The sequence below is a fragment of the Taurulus bubalis genome (genome assembly GCF_910589615.1).
Source record: "Taurulus bubalis genome assembly, chromosome: 1".
In the NCBI taxonomy this organism is placed as follows: Eukaryota; Metazoa; Chordata; class Actinopteri; order Perciformes; family Cottidae; genus Taurulus; species Taurulus bubalis.
The window spans coordinates 21379701-21397021 of NC_136589.1; the positions used below are offsets into that span (position 1 = coordinate 21379701).

Here is a 17321-nt window from a genome sequence, read left to right on the forward strand (position 1 = left end):
CCTGTTACGCTGACACACACGTCCCTTTCTTCCCACGCAGTGCTTACACTGCTTCTAAGGACACCTGGGGTCACTATGGGCCCCTATAGGGTGTTCATGCACAGAGGAGGGTATTCAATCAACTAATACTGACACAAATACAGTTCTAACAACCAAAGTGATTGGCATGAAAAAAGAAATGTGCTTAATAAAAACTGAATTAATGAAGGCGGGGAAAGAGGCCTGAGAATGAATGTGGTTACTTCAGGTCATGATTCATCTTTATCTTACAGACATCTCCGGGAAACCATTTCCTCCTGTAGATGTTACAGTTTCTACACTCACAGCATGATCAATACAGTCAGCATGGGTTGTCATATACAGTGTGTTGAGCAGGGGAAGGACCCAAGCTCAGACCAGGCAGGCAGAAAACACTTTAATGAAGGTCTTACACACTGAGAGTCCAAATGGCAGGAGCAGCAACAACATGTCACTGAAGGCTCCAAACAGCACCAAAGGTGAAAGACAAGGCGCCAACCAGCAGAGAAAAGACAGGTCTATAAATACACAAGAAACAATGAGAGAGCAAGGCAACTGGCTCAGTAGAGCAGGGCCTTCCTTCAACCAGAGGATCGGCGGTTTGATCCCCGGCTCCGTGTCACGTGTCCTTGGGCAAGATTAACCCAAATTGCTCCCGTAGCTATGCATACGGTGTATGAATGTTACTTAGTCCTGATGGGCAGGTGGAACCTTAGCCCCTCCATCAGTGTGGGAATGGGTGAATGATGATAAGTACAGTAGTTATTTTGCGCCTAGGAGACGCAAACAGTGGTCTCATGGGTGAAAGTTCTGTGTTTGTTTGACCAGCCACCACCGCTTTCTTGCATCCACCATGGAAATAGCCTCTAGTTCTGCTTTGTACTTGTTGTGTAAATTCCACATACGTCGGAACATCAAACTCCATCGTGTCTGGGTTCATAATATTATCCGTAGTCCCACAACAGTGTCTTTATGAAGCCGCTACTTCTGGCGGAGCAGCAGCAGTTTGATTCAGCAAAGGCAAGACGCCGGTGGTGGCGGGCGTAGCTTCTCAACGCTGATTGGCTGACGCAACTATGACACAACAGCATCTGAAGGAGTGCCGCTACTAGCGCTACTTCAGGCAGACCAGCAGCAGTTTGATTCAGCAACGGCAGGACGGCGGTGATGACGGGCGGATCTTCTCAACGCTGATTGTCTTACGCAACTCAGCGCCACGCAAATCTTTCGCCAGAGTTGGAAAATTTCAACTCTTGCGCTGCGTCAAATTATTATGAGTTATTTGCGCCGCCCGGCGGAAAATCTGCTTTTTCGCAACCTATCGCGTCTGTGCATTGACCTTGCATGTAATCTACTCGTGCGTCAAATTCGCAACGCATTTGGTGTGAATGTAGCATTACACTTACTGACTGTGGCTCTGTGGTTAGCATGCCTGTCTTTCAATCAGAGGATCGGAGTTTCGAGCCCCGGCCCTGCAAGTCCATGCTGATGTGTTATTGAGCAAGACACTTAACCCAAAACTGCTCCCTGTTGCTGTGTCTACGGTATATAGAAAAAAATGCAAGTCGCTTTGGATAAAAGTGTCAGCTAAATGAAATGTGATGATGGTAATGTGAAATGTATTTCAGCCACCATTCCAACAAATGAAAACAGAGCTGCATCCATCACTTTTAAAAGCTTGATGATCTCTAGTAAAACTATATAATTATGTTTGCTTTAACAATGGACAGGAGCAAATATAAGTTTGTGAGGTTGAGCCACCAGAAAGTATTTCTGAATTTTTTTATTTAGGGAAATAGTGCCACAGGGACCAATGTGCAGATTCTACCCATATCCTCTACTCTCTGCACCAAGGCATTCTGAAACATGTAGGGAATCACTGACAGGAAAAGAAGCAGATACTGCACATTAGAGAAATGTGAAATTACTTGTACATATATCTCTATGTGTGGAATTTTCACTTTTTTTTGCAGGAAGAAACCCATCCTTTTCTATTTCAACATCTTGAAATGTGCCAACCCGGCTATACTCATCAACCTGCAGTGCCCCACAACTCAGGTACTACATTTACTGTTACTGCTGCATATCTGCTACAGTAACACAGCATCCGATCATCTTACACGGCTATTCCGGCTTTATCTTGCCGGTTTAGAACCACACAGAGACACATTGAATTAAATACATTCCCACTTCCAACTTGTCAAATGTAGATGCCTCAAACTGTGACGCTCTAGGTTCCCCTCTCTCATTTGTTTAGGACCCGGTGTAGTTTCAGCTCGATAAATGCAAATAAACTTCCGCTGTAGGTTAACTTAGTTTTTAGAATAACAGCTACTTCTTTAGGTTTATTTAAAAATATGTGTTTTTTATATAAAATAATAAGCTTGTTACGTAACTTAAATATGCAATGTTAGTTAAGTATTTAAGTTACATAACAAAAGTAATGTAAAAGAAGTAAACATTAGCTAGGTTTCACACTGGACACCAACAGCGATCTCCTGGGTGAAAGACCTGCGTCTGTTTGACCCATCCATGTAACCCTCCCTCATCCTGACACTTCGTAAGCGTATTATACTGTTATAGCTCTCAGCGTTTGATAATGCTCATAACAGACATTTATATTGGAGTTTGGTAAAAGTCTGGTTGGTATCAGACAACGAGGGCCTCTGACCAATTGTTGCTATTTGACGTGTTGGGTGTGAGAAGGTGTTGGTCACACCATTTGCAACCAAAAGGGACACATATTGTAACGTGCGTATTCATTTATTAATGATAAAAAAAGTACTTGTTACTGACATTTATGTTTACCAGCTGACTGCAACTTTGTACTGGCATTGATGAAGGTGAGATCCATATTCCCAGAAACAGTAATTAATCAAATCATAAACGTACTGTCTGTGTCTATTTCCTTCCAGATGTGTGTGTCAAAGTGCCCGGACAAGTTTGCCACCTACACTGAGATGCAGCTGCAACACAAACTCAGCAAGAGCTACTGGGAATATTACAGACAGTTCTGCAAGCCTGGCTTTAATAACCCTGACAAGGTACCAACACTGACGCATTATAGACGTTTATTACTGTACTTTGTGTGGTGTTATTAGTTAGACCAGTATTGTGACGGTCAAAGTGGATCCTGTTTGAAACTTTAATAGACAGAATCTTAAGGTATTGCCAAGGGGCTAAAAAGTGAGCCATCTCCTGTCGACCCTTTTACAGTCAACTTCTTTAAAGATGAGTCTGCATGTTGGCCTCAGCCCTCCGGACGACTTAGCGAGCTCTAAACATGGAATTCAAACTTTGACCAGCGTCAGAATGTCTGGCTGGTAAGTGTTCGGTTGTCAGAATCGATATTCCAGCAGCAGGTGACGTCGCGGTGACTACATCCACGTCTTATTTCCAGCCCATGGGTGCAACCAAGGAAGGATTGGAGAGTCCAGTATCCGACCTCAGCAATACATCTTGATGAACCTGAATCCCCTTTCTTCAAAGTTCAAACCAATGTTGTGTTTGTGGCCAAAAGTCTTCACCAAGAACCAGAGCTCTCACACATGCTGTCATTGTAACCCTCCTGTCTCTCCTCTGTTTCTTCCAGCCAGTATCTCAGGTTCTACGAGATGAGGACTGTCCCTCCATGATTGTACCCAGTAGACCATGTAAGGATGAGATAACCAACAACCTCCTGAAAATTCACTAGTTTTGTCAATGCTTCAAAGGTTATAAGTCATCACTGAAAAAAAAAGATTTGCAGACCAAAATCATAAAAAAAGAACCTGTCAGTGGGCTGGATAATCAGTTGAAATGAAATTTAGTCCCATGGACTGATGGGGAAACCACAATGCTTACTCTGTGTGGTAAAAAATACTCTGAATATCAATAGTTAAACCAGCAAGTTTATTTTAGGCTCTCAAACATGTGGTGTTTATTAAATTAATGAGTTTAATTAAACTTCGTATTTTTCTGTAATGATAATAAAGTCTTAAATGTCCTCCGACTGTTAAAGTCATGGACTGCACATTTAAGTGCAAATTAAAAGGTGATACTAACGGTGTGTGTGTGTGTGTGTGTGTGCTTGTGTGTGTGCGTGTGTGCGTGTGTGTGTCAGTTCTCCAGAGATGTCTCCCAGATTTCATCACTCACAATGGGACTGTGACTGTAGCGAACCGAACCAGCTTTAAAGACGCTCTGGAAATGGCTCGTAGTGTAACTGAACTCCAACATGCTGCCAAGTACTGTAACTTCTACTACTTGTACTACTTCCTGTGTTACATGTCTGTCCTCTGCTGTTTCCACTTGTCAAAGATCACTCAAATCACCAACGAACTATACTGCACTCCATCCTATCCACACTTCCCTCCTCAAACCGAGCAGCCTGCAGGGTCTTTCCTTCACATGGGTTTCTTGTCACTAGTCGACTTGTGACATATTTCTACAAGTTTCTATACTATTTTAACTTCCACGTATTTGAATGTTATCTGCAAAAATGTATGTCAGCGCCATAGAGAATAAATATAAATAAAAATGAATAAATACTCTCAGGTGCAATAAGCAATACATTGCATATCTCTAAATCAATACAGTTAAATGCCTGATTTTGTGTCTGTTTATAGTCACATTTGTCTTCAACTCAAATATCATTGTCATGGATTGTTTTTCTGTCTGGGTGGGCTACAATTTCAGAGTGAGCTGGAAATGCAAGTGGCAGCTTTTTTCTCCTAAATATGTGAGGTTTCTTTTGTAAATGTACCACTTAATTCTCAGAGAATTAAAAGAAATATATATATATAAATGTAGGACTTTACTCTTGGACAAACTCTTGGAGTTTTTTCTCTGAACATTACCCCCCTCCCCACTACCTAATTTTAGATTGTGTATTACATTATAGGCCGTCGTAGCTTCATTAGAAAAAATATACATTTCGATTTTGGTATTATTATTCTTTTGAATGTAAGCTAGATATATTGCTGAACATTTCAATTCCAGGTCTCGAAGAGAGTGTTAGCGGTAGTGTTAGTTACTGTTAGCATTTGACTGATGTACAAGGATCCTTAAAACTTGGCATTTCTCTGTGTCTCTGTGTCTTTGTGTCTTTGTCGCTGATGTAAAGAAAGCACCAGCCTCTGTCTTCTTTCTCAGCCTCTGTCTTCTTTCTCTGCTACTTAAATAACCCCCTCCTCTCCTCCATGCAGGGGTATAACAGGTCTAGTGGACACCAAGGAGCTGGGCATGAAGATCGTGGAGGATTATGCCAATTCATGGGCGTGGATACTCATGTAACTATACAAACAGCACACACAGTCTCCCAGTGACTCATGGGTATTTTAAAATCGGCCCAGTGTTGAGGCAGACGCTACAGACACGTTTACTGGACGAACACTGACTAAGCTGAATAGCCCCAACAGGATGACGTTGCAGCCCGTTTAGCGGCTGCCGTCCTCAACAATATCAGCCAGTTAGACTCAAAAAAAAAACAGGGTGCAGGTTGAAAAACACCAACATGACCCGTAAATGTGTGACAGATTGTTTAATGGAATACACTTTTCTTCTTTTTATGTAAACTATCAAACTTCAAATAGACATTACTGAGTCTGTTCTCTGACTTCATGACTGGGACCGTTAGTCGATTAGTCTGCTAATGGGTTGTGCTCGTCTTAGTCGACTGAGATGTCTCAGTGGATTAGTCATCTCTAAATACTTTTTCACGCTGAATCTTTGTTCAGCACATGATTTAAAGCGGTGCTTTTGAATAATTCCTCATGACAATCGCAGTTTTACACATCTGTCGATTACATCAACTCATCTCGACTCAGAACTTCTTTGGTCCAGGACGGCCCTATTTACAACTCTGCTTTGCTCGCGTTGCTATCACACTACGCCTTAGCGTTCCTCCTGTAGTAGTAACTACTTGTGACGACACAAAGCAGCTGCTTCACAGTACACAATGTCATTGTTCTCTTCTCTGTGCTTTTAATCACTGTGACAAAGCTGAAATAATGTAGTTTTAGAAGCAGTGAGACAAGATCAGGGTGATCTGTGTGCTGTGAACTCTTGTGACAGAGGTCTGCTCATATCCATGGCTGTCAGCCTGCTCTTCATCCTGCTGCTGAGGTTCACAGCTGGTTTGCTGCTGTGGACGACCATCATCACCGTCATACTGCTGCTGGCGTACGGTACGTTGTGGAGGAGGATTCACGCCTTGGCTCTTCCTTTACTGCTGCCTTGAGAAGAAAAGCTTCATTGTTTCATGAGGTGTCCGTATGTGTGTGCAGGTATGTGGTTCTGCTCCGTGGAGTTGTCCCGGCTGAGACACAGACCCGGCTCCGACGTCGCAATTGTGGAGGTGGGGCTGCAGACTGACCTGCAGGTCTATCTGCAGCTCACACAGACATGGGTCATACTGTGTAAGTCCTCTCATGAATATGTTTTTTTCTCAGAATGCACCGGCTCCTTGATTTATTGTTTACACATTTTGTATATACAATGTCCCCAATACATAGTGTGGGTCTAATTCCACCGATTAATAAAAATAACAATTCAGCTTGTGAACTTCGTAAGGGAGCTTAATGTGTACTTTTTAGATTTTATTTTTTTACTTTTATGCCAAAAAAGCCACATTGAATTGAATAGTAATTCTGACTAAGAGGGTAATCAGAAATAATTAGTATGAGTTTTAAACAGTATTCTTTGGGGGAATGTGCAACCACCTCGGCCATAAACACACAAAGAGCACAGCCTGTTGTTTGTGTTTGTCAGTGGCGTCTCTGGGGGTGACGGAAGCTTCCATCTTGTTGATGTTGATCTTCTTGAGGCGAAGAGTGCGAGTGGCCATCGCCATGCTCAGAGAGGCCAGCAAGTATGAAGTGTAAAGACAAACGTCTGAGTAGAAGAACAACAAAAGGAATGGTATGGTGACCGGTTTCTCTGTCGTTGCAGAGCCATCGGTCACATCATGTCCACACTTTTCTTTCCCGTCATTACCTTCCTCCTGCTGACTGTTTGCTTCTCCTACTGGGCGGTGACTGCCGTGTATCCTTCACAGCTACAAGCAACAACAATGTTAACTTCTTGTAGATCAGAGCAGAGAGTTAAAGAATATATATTTGTGAAACTCCTCAGTGTCCAGAGGACAGGGAATTACATTTCTATTTCATCCGCCAGCTGGTTAGTTGTGTCTTTAACCAGCACCCTGTGGGACCAGTTACCTTGCGTCCTCAGGGGAAGCTGTCTACAAGGTCATGTCTCCTGATGTCAGCTGTTCCCATGCCAACAGCACTTGCAACCCAGAGGTACAGTCATACAGTCGTAGTATTACTGTGGTAGTAGGTGTATTGACTAAGGTTCGAGGGCATTGTGGGCTGCTAATCAGTCAGCTGATAGCTCTGTTAGCCAAACACACCCATGGGACTGCTAACAACTAACTAGCTCCCCTCCGCCTGAAATATGAAGACGTGCATTGTTGTCATCATTTGCTCAGCAATAGTTCTACATGCACGCATGCACATGTCTGGCCTTGTTGTGCAAATCAAAAGAACAATTGGTCCAAACTGAAGTAAAAGTATTGAGCAACCACGAGCGGTCCTCCAGCATACATTCATGAATGAACACAATACATATTAGGCTGCTGGGCCCCGAAGTATTATAGTTTAGTCATGGACAGACAGACAGACATCCTGCATCTTGCACACAACCAAATGCATAATCTCCTGGTAGAGGTACTAAGTCCCCTCTATTCTCCCCCCTCACTTCTCTGTCAGACCTTCAACAGAAGCAACATCTCCAAATCGGCGTTGTGTCTGGGCTCTCAGTGTCTGTTCGCCTTCTATGGCGGGGAGACGTCCTACCACCACTACCTCTTCCTGCTGCAGCTGTCCAACCTCATGGTCTTCCTCTGGCTGGTCAACTTCAGCCTGGCCCTGGAGCAGTGCACCCTGGCCGGGACGTTTGCCAGCTACTATTGGGCCAGGCGGAAGCCTCAGGACATCCCGCCGTGTCCCCTCTTTTCGGCGTTCAGCAGGGCCATCAGGTCAGGCCCGAGCCTGGCATTCCTCATTCATCATATTGTGTGCAAAACAACACAAGCAGCCCTGTGCGTAACAACGTATTGAGCTCCTCCTCTGTCCCTCTTCAGGTATCACACGGGGTCTTTGGCATTTGGAGCTCTAATTCTTTCAGTTGCCCAACTGGTCCGGATCATACTGGAATACCTGGAGCAGAAACTACGAGGTTTACACACAAGCACCCTAACAGATATACATAGTTTGACTTACCAGTATCGTTGCTCCCACTATCACTATACTGATCGTGTGATTGTGTATCCATGCAGGTGTTGACAACAGCCTGTCCAGGTTCATGATGCACTGTCTGCAATGTTGTTTTTGGTGTTTGGAGAAATTCATACGCTACATGAACCGTAACGCTTACATCATGGTGAGTTGATTAAAGGTGCAATGTGTGAGATGTGGCCAGAGATGTCTACTGATATTAGCACGCTAACCAGCTAGCCGTGCCCCGTCCTGTAGTACCACTTGTACCTCGAGAGGTGATAGTGAGTCACTGTAGCGCCCAGTCTGTCCTCAGTCCAACAGTTAGAGGACCAAGAGGCAGAAGTACCCTGAGGGCTTGTCGATCAAATTATTTGATTAAATACAACTCGTCCTTCCGGCTGCCACCTATGTGGCCATATCTTACACACTGCTCCTTATATAAAGTGTTTTTCACCAGTCATATGAATAGCACGGTTCATTTTGTTGTATGAGAGCTGTGTTTTGCCTCTTCTCCAACAGGTGGCAATCTATGGTAAGAACTTTTGTACCTCGGCCAGAGAAGCCTTCTTCCTGCTGATGAGGAATGTGGTCAGGTGAGGCTTATTTTCTCCTTCACTTCTAGTTCTCCCTGGGCCTGATAAAAACTCTGTTTTTACAGGTTTATTGTTTGGATACAAGTCTGTGAAGTTATTTTAGTCTCCATAAGAGAGGCTGTTTATGATCAAGACACCCTGTGAACACGCTCTGGCTGTGAATGTGAGCATCTGGCTCTGACAGATGGTGGTGCTGTGTCTCCACAGGGTTGCTGTTCTGGACAGAGTGACGGACTTCCTGTTGTTTCTTGGCAAAGTGCTGATAGCAGGAGGAGTTGGTGAGTGACAATACAAGGCTCAAGCCTGAAGGCCTTTACACACCGATGGGCGGGACGAATACAATTACTCACTAACAAATATTTTGCATTAAGTCTATTCATACAAGCAGCGATGCAAATCAGCAACTAAAAGGTTTGAATAGATTTAAGCAGGCGGAGGATCAACTAAGGATCCTGTTGACCCAGAGCAGTTACTGGCAGTCTGTTTGAGCTCTATGGTTGTATACATAAAGCTGCTGTTAGATATTTGATTCAGTTTCCTTTTAGTTAAATGCTCTGAGTGAATTTAAATTCCCTCTCTCTCAGTTACGCAATGTATAGTTTATATACCAGGGCTTTTATTGTGAAAGGTACGAGAAGAAAGAGTGGATCTGGTGCTGCCTATGTCAGAGTTGTAAGGAGTAATACATTTTGCCTTCTTATTCGAATATAATTATATGGTTCAGAAAAATAAACTGTGTGTGTGTGTTTCAGGTGCGATTGCATACCTCTTCTTCACGAGGAAGATCCCTGTTATCCAGGAGGAAGTGCCCAATCTCAACTACTACTGGGTCCCCCTGCTGGTCAGAGTCTCTCTCACACACACACACACACACACACACACACACACACACACATACACAAATATATGACATTCCATTTGAATGAAAGTATTTCAACCAAGCACGTAAGTCTTTTTTTGTCTGTCATCAAAGTCCAGCCTGTGTTTCTGTCGTCAGACGGTGGTGATCGGGGCCTACCTGATCGCTCACGGTTTCTTCAGCGTCTACGCCATGTGTGTAGACACGCTCTTCCTCTGCTTCTGTGAGTCAACACTGTCATTATCGTGATTAGTGTTTAGTCAGACATCATAAAATAGTCCAGGTCAAGTGGACGACCCACAGACAAAGCGTGTCTGAGTTTGGAACAGACACGCTCATCAAATGAACCGGCTTTGGGGTCAAGGCACTCGGATCGGGATCCCGTCCCTGATGTGAACGCCTCCTGTGTCTCAGCTGGTCTCAAATTCCAGAAAATAATTCTAATTGCCACACTGTACAGTGTGAATCCTGTGGTCACATCTCTTTTGCCTGTGTCTATTTCACCTATCTAACCTCTCTCTGTCTTTTTGTCTCTACTTCCACTCCCCACATCTTCATTTGTCCTTTGCCCTCAAACTTTAACTCCATCCTGGACTTCCTTCCCCCTGCATCCCTTCACCCATTCATCATAATCGATCTACCTGTCATCCATCCATTCCTGCTCTACCTCCCGTGCTTCCCTTTGATCCTTTCGACCAGGTGATGACCTTGAGAGACACGATGGCAGTTCAGAAAAACCTTTCCTCATGTCCCCCGAGCTGCACAGGATTCTGGGTAAATCCAGTCAGTCGCGTTGATATCCGATCCGCCTACCCACCGCACCACCAGCCCGTCTGGCCGGTCTCCATCAACAGTCCTGCACAGACGTCATCTGGCCAATGTCTCCACACAGAAGAAATCCGAGACATCAGAAGGCGGACGGTCTGACCCTCGTGGGACCCGGTCTGCTCGGGGCGGCTGGTCTGGTTCATGCTAACAAACCTGTGTGGACACACAGGGGGAGAACCTCCTAAAGTCTCAACGTGAACGATGTGTGAAACAATACTCAAATCAGAAAGGAAGACTTTCAAACATAAGGAAGTTGGAACCAGAGGAAGTGTTTTTAACGCTGTGCCATTCTTGGTCTGGAGTCGTATTTAAATCCTCCAACGAGAACGTGAGAGGAAGCTTGTTCTGTATGAAGATTCAGGAATTCATTCACAAAAGGATTTAGCGGCACAAATAAGAAACTGTGTTGTTCTCAAAGCACCTCAAAGAGTGAAGTGCACCTCGCAGTAAAGCCAATAGCTGCTTTCTATTTCTATTCTATAGGGACGATGCAATTTAACAGTTTCAATACAAAGCATGACACAGAGTTTAACCGTATTTCTTATTTTAAACTATTGGGCCCTTTGTATGCTAAACTAGTCCAGTTCACAAAGAAAAGCTAAAGACGCATTAATGGACTCTGCTGCAGGTGTTTAACTCAAAAGACAAGATCATCTGTTTTCCTCAGTAATGGTGTATTAGTTCACCAACTATAATATCTGTGGGAGGCGTACAGAGGCCCGCACACACACACACACACACACACACACACACACACACACACACACACACACACACACACACACACACACAAATTACTGCAAAGCTGCTCTTATTCTCAGTGTGTGTTTGAAAGGGCCTCCTTTGAACTTTTCATTGTACATTCTCATCGATGAATTTTCAAAAGACTTAAGCAAAAACCTGTTTCGCTGGAAGTGGGTGTGGCCTGTACTGTAGAGTCACCAATGACCAAAACCCAGTACAGCGTGCAGCTGGAGCTTCAGCCAGCGTACTGAAGACCTCACAACACAACGTGTCACTGGCACTGTAGAAGAACATCTACATCTCTCGGGGAACCAAGACTCAAACCCACGAGGCCGTAAGGATTTGGTCAAATTCTGGATTAGTGCTTCCTTTTTAGTCCAGTTTTGATAAATCCGTTTTTTATCTTGTGACAGAAGTTCAGCAAATGATGCTAAAGAGAAGACTTAGATCTGCTGTTTTATAAAGAAAACACTTCTAAAGGATTTCCTTGTGCAGTGACAAACCACCATTTCACACAATGTGTTTTTTTATTTGTAAGTTGGTTAAAATGTAATATGAATGTTCATATCTTGATTAAAGAAAGAATACACAGGTCTGTATTCAATGCTTATGTTGAACTAAAAGGTAAAATATCAAAAGGCAGCTTGGTGATGATGTAATGCCTTCACTTGTTTCCACGGCTAACAAATCAAAATCTACTCAAACCAACTTTAGCATTTTGGACACAACGCAAACATCACTGATGCACAATGCAAACTACTTTGGGTCCAGCACTGAACCTTAGGGAACCCCATGTGGGACCTTACTTATCCCTTTTTGCATATACTGTTTGTCACTGCATTCTATCTTTATATAATGTAGCAGGTTGAGTTTTTCCCTTATGATTACGATGGAAGATAAGATATCTGTATATTTACTGTATATATATATATAGCACAGAGAAGAACTTGCTGGAAGAGAGAGAATTATCTTTGTGTGAGTTTGATTCAAAGCGGAAGAGAAATCTTTAATTCTAGAAGATCAGAGTTAAAACTCTTCAAAGGGTCACACAGGTTCAGATCATTCCGTATTGGTCCAACCAGATGTTCCAGAAATCAGACATTCTTCCGCTGGAGCTTTTTGGGCCTCATGATCGGCTCATTTGTTTTAATGAAGCACACAGCTGATTTAAATGTGTCTTGTGTTCACACTCTGGACCATGACTTGCTCTTCGTGATAAACACAGTTTTTAAAGCTTCTTTAGCCTCTAGTCTATGGAGTTCAGACACACATTAATTCCTTCTAATATTATGTTGTTTCGCTCTTTTTTTGGCAGAATGAATCACTGACATTCTTTAGACAATTCACAACTGTATCCTCCATGATGCATAGATGACTATTGTGATGTGGTTTGGTTCTTACAGTTCATGTTGCCACACCGAATTGCATCAAGTGGGATATCAATATTATTGAGGCTCTGATCAGTTAGTGGATTGTAATGCAATGAAAGAAATCATCTTCAGTGAGCTTTGATCAATCTGCTTTCATACTCGGTCCATGGTTCTCATAACCGGTGAATTCAGGTAGACATTTATTAGATGAGAAATTAATATAATTTACCAGCTTTTGTACAAAATGCCAACAGACCGCAATCAACCGTCAGTGAGAGGGATGATGATGATGATGATGATGATGATTCATGGTCTGTAACGACCAGCAGGGCCGGTTCACTGCACTCTGAACATACATTTATTATCCGATGGTTTCATGTTGCATCACATAAATAAGACAGACACAGAACAGACCATGCAGACATGTCTAACTGTCCATCTTAATAAAAGCTTCAGAAGGAATGCGTGGAAAAAGTGACATTTTGGTGACACCAACACAATTAATGTAAACAAAAGTGTTTCTTCAAAGGATCTCTTTTAAGATATTCAGAGCATCAATATAGAATCAAACAACTACGAACTATGTTAAGATATAGAGAGTCACATTCCTCAGTGTGTGTTGTAATCAGAGCTCCTCTGTGCTTCGTTTACATAGCCGAGCCGGCCGCAAGGTTTTTTAGTGCATGTTAGTGCACGTGAGCGTGCCCCAGGTAAACACGGTCAGCACTGTTGTTTGCTCAGCCGTCGCCATGTTGAGAGCTGTGATGAGGCAACAGATATTCCCTCATTTCTTTTCAACACCTTTAGGAATATGCACCATGTACACATAATACCTGAAGTAATACCAAATGTAAAGTAAAGGTTTTTGACACAGCAGCCCTCTACTAAACACAGCCTCCAGATCAGGTAAAAACACAGAAACCCCAGGCCCGTATTACTATTTCAGTGTTTGTGTGTGTTTTAGTATAATGGCAATAAAAAAATGCCACACTAAGGACCATGTGCCTTCAGCACCTCGGAGGGATTTCGGGCGCTGAGGCATTTGCTCGGTTCATCATCCAGCCTCAGTACAGAGAGACTCCAGAGCCTCAGTCTGGCTTGGTGCTGCTGCCGGGCGAGGGCGCAGGGCAGAGCTGGGTGGAGTACTTCAGCGGGACGTCCAGACCCACCACAGGACCCACAACACTGAGCCACGACAGCACGTAGTTTACCGGCCTGCAGACACACACACAGATATCTGAGGAACACTCTGCACGCTTTGGTGTCGGCTGCTGTATAAACCAAGATAGAAATCTAGCTGCACAACACGTTTTCTTCTGTTCCTACCTGTGCTGTTCCTGAGCCGCCTGCAGCACGGGCCTCATGAACTCCTCTGTTCTGCAGGGGTGGAGCATGAAGAAGGGCTGACCCAGCAGAGGATGCTCCTGACACACAGACGCAGAGGGGAGGAGTCAGTGGAGCTCCGAGGAGTAGGAAGGGGTCAGCTGACGTGTCCTGGCTTTACCTGCAGAGTGATGGTGTCCAGAGGGCTGCTCTGAAGCCGGAGCCTGAAGTTAGGGTGGACCGAGCTCCACACCTCCTCCAATGACAGGCTTCTCCCCTCTGACGGTGTGACATGCAAGGAAGACGAAGCACAGATATATCACTGAGGGCATCCTCAGAAAATATGTGTGTGTGTGTGTGCGTGCGTCTGTCTGTGCGTGAGCAGTGACTGTCTCACCCTGAGTGAAGGCTCTGAAGTAGAGCACAGGAGTAGCGTAGCTGCAAGAGTGCAGGATGTGATACTCGTACTGAAGCACCTGGCTGCTGCCTCCAGACACTGTGCAGACCCAGTCATCTTCATCATCCTCCTCCTCCTTAGCTATGTCGACTGAGGCATCAAGACCAGACTGGTGAATGGAACAAAGCTCACTATGATCCTTAATGATTAACGGCGTAGCGGTCAGAGGTCAGTGCTTGTTGTTTGTTTTACATTTTAATCAAAGGTTAATTTGAACACAACTGAAGAATAGCCATGTCGGCTTGTTTCACCTGCTCCTCCTCCCGTCCCCGCGGATCCAGACAGGACTGACAGGAAGTGCATGGCTCTGAGTCTAAACCGGATCCGGTATGGTCCCGCGCCGGGCTCGGGATGACGGCGGCCGGCCTGAGAGCGGTCTTCCTCAGGTAGCCCTCCTTCGAACCCTGGGGCCCGGATCAGAAAGAACCTTTAACCACGGTCAGGGGGCCTGACAGCAGGCTGCCGGGGATTCCTGTCTATGACACGTGACGGGTCCAGACCTCCTCACCTGGACCGCCTCCCAGCTCCAGCCGTCTCTCAGCTGCTCCGACCGCTGCAGGAGGAGCCGACAGCAGCGACGGAAGTCCTCCTCCTCCAGCGCACAGCAGCTCATCTCTAAGGGGGAGGAGCGTTGTGTCTCTGAGAGAGGCTGTGGGCCGGATAACGGTTCCCTTTTTTCTTTACAATCTTCAAAATAGTTTCCTTTACATTGTGTTAGAGTGTTTCAATCTGACATGATTAAGAGCTTAATTGGAATTTGTGAATTTTAAAATGTTCTCTCAATTGCATTTATTTTTAGTGCATCACTGCCATTTTGAAAATCCCCTCTGCCATCCAGGGTGTCCCAGGGTAGGTCGAGCTCTACATTCAGTGGTTTTGTTATTAATGCTCAATGTTTTTTTGTTCCCCTGATATCTATAGATATATATATCTATAGATATCTATAGATATATATATATATATCTATATATATATATCTATATATATATATATCTATAGATATATATATATATATATATATATATATATATATATATATATATATATATATATATATATATATATACATAGAGATATATATATATATATACACACACACACACACACACACACACACACACACACACACACAACGTATATGTATACAGGATACTACCGGCTGTTTGCTTCAGTAAATGTAGCAATATTTGACATTGTAAAAATACTCCCAAACTAAAAATTTGCAGTCAAAATTGTATCACAGTCAAACTTAAGTACAGTGAGTATTAATTATACTGAGGTTAAAGTAAAAGTAGTCATTATGACGAATGGCCCCTTTATATTTGTATAAGCTCTTTTACAAGCTATTGCTGATGCATTGAAGTACAGGCAGACAACGTGTATCTTTTTTAAATACTTTATAGACTGTTGCCTATTTATACAATACACAATTATATCTTATAATCTGAATAATAGCCAGTATGTCCTGCTGTCAGATAATTATAGCGCAGTAAAAATAGGCTCGTTTGTTAGAGCTGCGCCTCGCCTGGAATCCAGACGAGCAGGCGGCCGCAGCAGGAGGTGTTGCCAATAAACTGCAATCAAGTCGTACAGTTTTAGGCTGCCTTCAAAGTATACACAGGAAGTGACAGAAAAAATGACTTCCTGTTAGATCCGAACTTTTGTCTACTTGTAGTTTACAGATCACGTTTTGATTTATTCATATGTATTTGTAAATATATATTCATGTAGAAACGTGTGTGTAGCTGCATCCTTTGTTCTTTTTATGTCTGCCTGGGAAATACATGACTACTGGTTTTGATATGTGTTATATAAATTCGATTTTGTATTAACAACCACACAAGATATGTTTTAATATTTAACATGAGACGAATAGTCAACAATCGAGCGTTAAGTATTACAACTACACATGAAATAAGAATTTTCTCCAACATGTGGTGTTTGCTGTCAGATCAAAGAGCCAATCAGCTCTCTGATGTGGCGTTTCCCATCATGCACTGGGCCACGCAGTCGGGGGAGAGCTACTGCAACGCCTGGCTCTGAAATCGACGGCCGGTTTTACGGTTTAACAGGCGACCATGTTAACTGGCGACTTTCGGCCGAAAGCGTCTCCTGTTGTCGTCGTTACAGCAGATGTTGAGAATAGCAAGAGAACACGTAGCTGTCCTCGTGAATGCCGCATTGTTTAATTCTGCAGTTCAATGTCTAACCTTCTCGTCTAAAGTCTCTGGTCAAAACATACCGGACTAGACGTTGTTGAGTCTTTTCTGGGAAATAATCCACGCGAGTGGAAACGTCGCTTGTTGTTTATGTGTTGAAACAGGAAGTCAGCAAATTGCCTTTTGGATTATTTCCCAGAAAAGACTCAACAACGTCTAGTCCGGTATGTTTTGACCAGAGACTTTAGACGAGAAGGTTAGACATTGAACTGCAGAATTAAACAATGCGGCATTCACAAGGACAGCTACATGTTCTCTTGCTATTCTCAACATCTGCTGTAACGACGACAACAGTAGACGCTTTCGGCTGAAAGTCGCCAGTTAACATGGTCGCCTGTTAAACCGTAAAACCGGCTTGATCTCGTGGGATTATCGTTGACCACGTATGCATGACGTCAGCGCAAGCCGGGACAAGTCGGACATAAATTTAACCGGCATACATTGCGCGCCGATCGTATCTGCGCAGAACTGGCTCATCTCGAACGAGCCTTATAACATTTCCCTCTGAACTGTGGTGAAGTAGAAGTATACCGTCCGGCACGAGTACCTCAGAATGCGTGTAGTACTTTCCACTCTACCGACAGGAGCGTGTACCGATAACACCTGAACGTTCTACAGAGCCACACACGCACACAGACTGGACATGGAG

General features: G+C 43.7%; 2 protein-coding genes across 2 annotated transcripts in view; one reads left to right on the forward strand and one right to left on the reverse strand.

Annotated features, from left to right (window-relative positions):
- Nucleotides 1-11554, forward strand: part of LOC306744940 (choline transporter-like protein 5-A) — a gene marked incomplete at both ends in the record, with an annotated part of 31744 nt that extends 20190 nt beyond the window's left edge. Inside the window, 19 exons of the mRNA XM_079227647.1 lie at nucleotides 1992-2076; nucleotides 2934-3062; nucleotides 3611-3671; nucleotides 4121-4244; nucleotides 5205-5288; nucleotides 6073-6185; nucleotides 6285-6416; nucleotides 6769-6868; nucleotides 6949-7041; nucleotides 7214-7301; nucleotides 7770-8038; nucleotides 8144-8238; nucleotides 8339-8442; nucleotides 8799-8872; nucleotides 9080-9150; nucleotides 9625-9713; nucleotides 9870-9954; nucleotides 10431-10514; nucleotides 11496-11554. Coding sequence (XP_079083773.1) covers nucleotides 1992-2076; nucleotides 2934-3062; nucleotides 3611-3671; nucleotides 4121-4244; nucleotides 5205-5288; nucleotides 6073-6185; nucleotides 6285-6416; nucleotides 6769-6868; nucleotides 6949-7041; nucleotides 7214-7301; nucleotides 7770-8038; nucleotides 8144-8238; nucleotides 8339-8442; nucleotides 8799-8872; nucleotides 9080-9150; nucleotides 9625-9713; nucleotides 9870-9954; nucleotides 10431-10514; nucleotides 11496-11554 — 1939 coding nt within the window. The remainder of the gene's footprint in view (nucleotides 1-1991; nucleotides 2077-2933; nucleotides 3063-3610; nucleotides 3672-4120; nucleotides 4245-5204; nucleotides 5289-6072; nucleotides 6186-6284; nucleotides 6417-6768; nucleotides 6869-6948; nucleotides 7042-7213; nucleotides 7302-7769; nucleotides 8039-8143; nucleotides 8239-8338; nucleotides 8443-8798; nucleotides 8873-9079; nucleotides 9151-9624; nucleotides 9714-9869; nucleotides 9955-10430; nucleotides 10515-11495) is intronic.
- Nucleotides 11555-12861: 1307 nt separating this feature from the next.
- atg10 (ATG10 autophagy related 10 homolog) lies at nucleotides 12862-15066 on the reverse strand (the record flags this gene model as incomplete). The annotated part of the gene is made up of 6 exons (XM_079226472.1): nucleotides 12862-13888; nucleotides 14000-14097; nucleotides 14178-14275; nucleotides 14394-14562; nucleotides 14705-14857; nucleotides 14962-15066. 6 exons carry the CDS (start codon nucleotides 15064-15066, stop codon nucleotides 13762-13764), a joined length of 750 nt encoding a protein of 249 aa, XP_079082598.1. The 3' UTR covers nucleotides 12862-13761.
- Between the last annotated feature and the right edge of the window lie 2255 nt (nucleotides 15067-17321).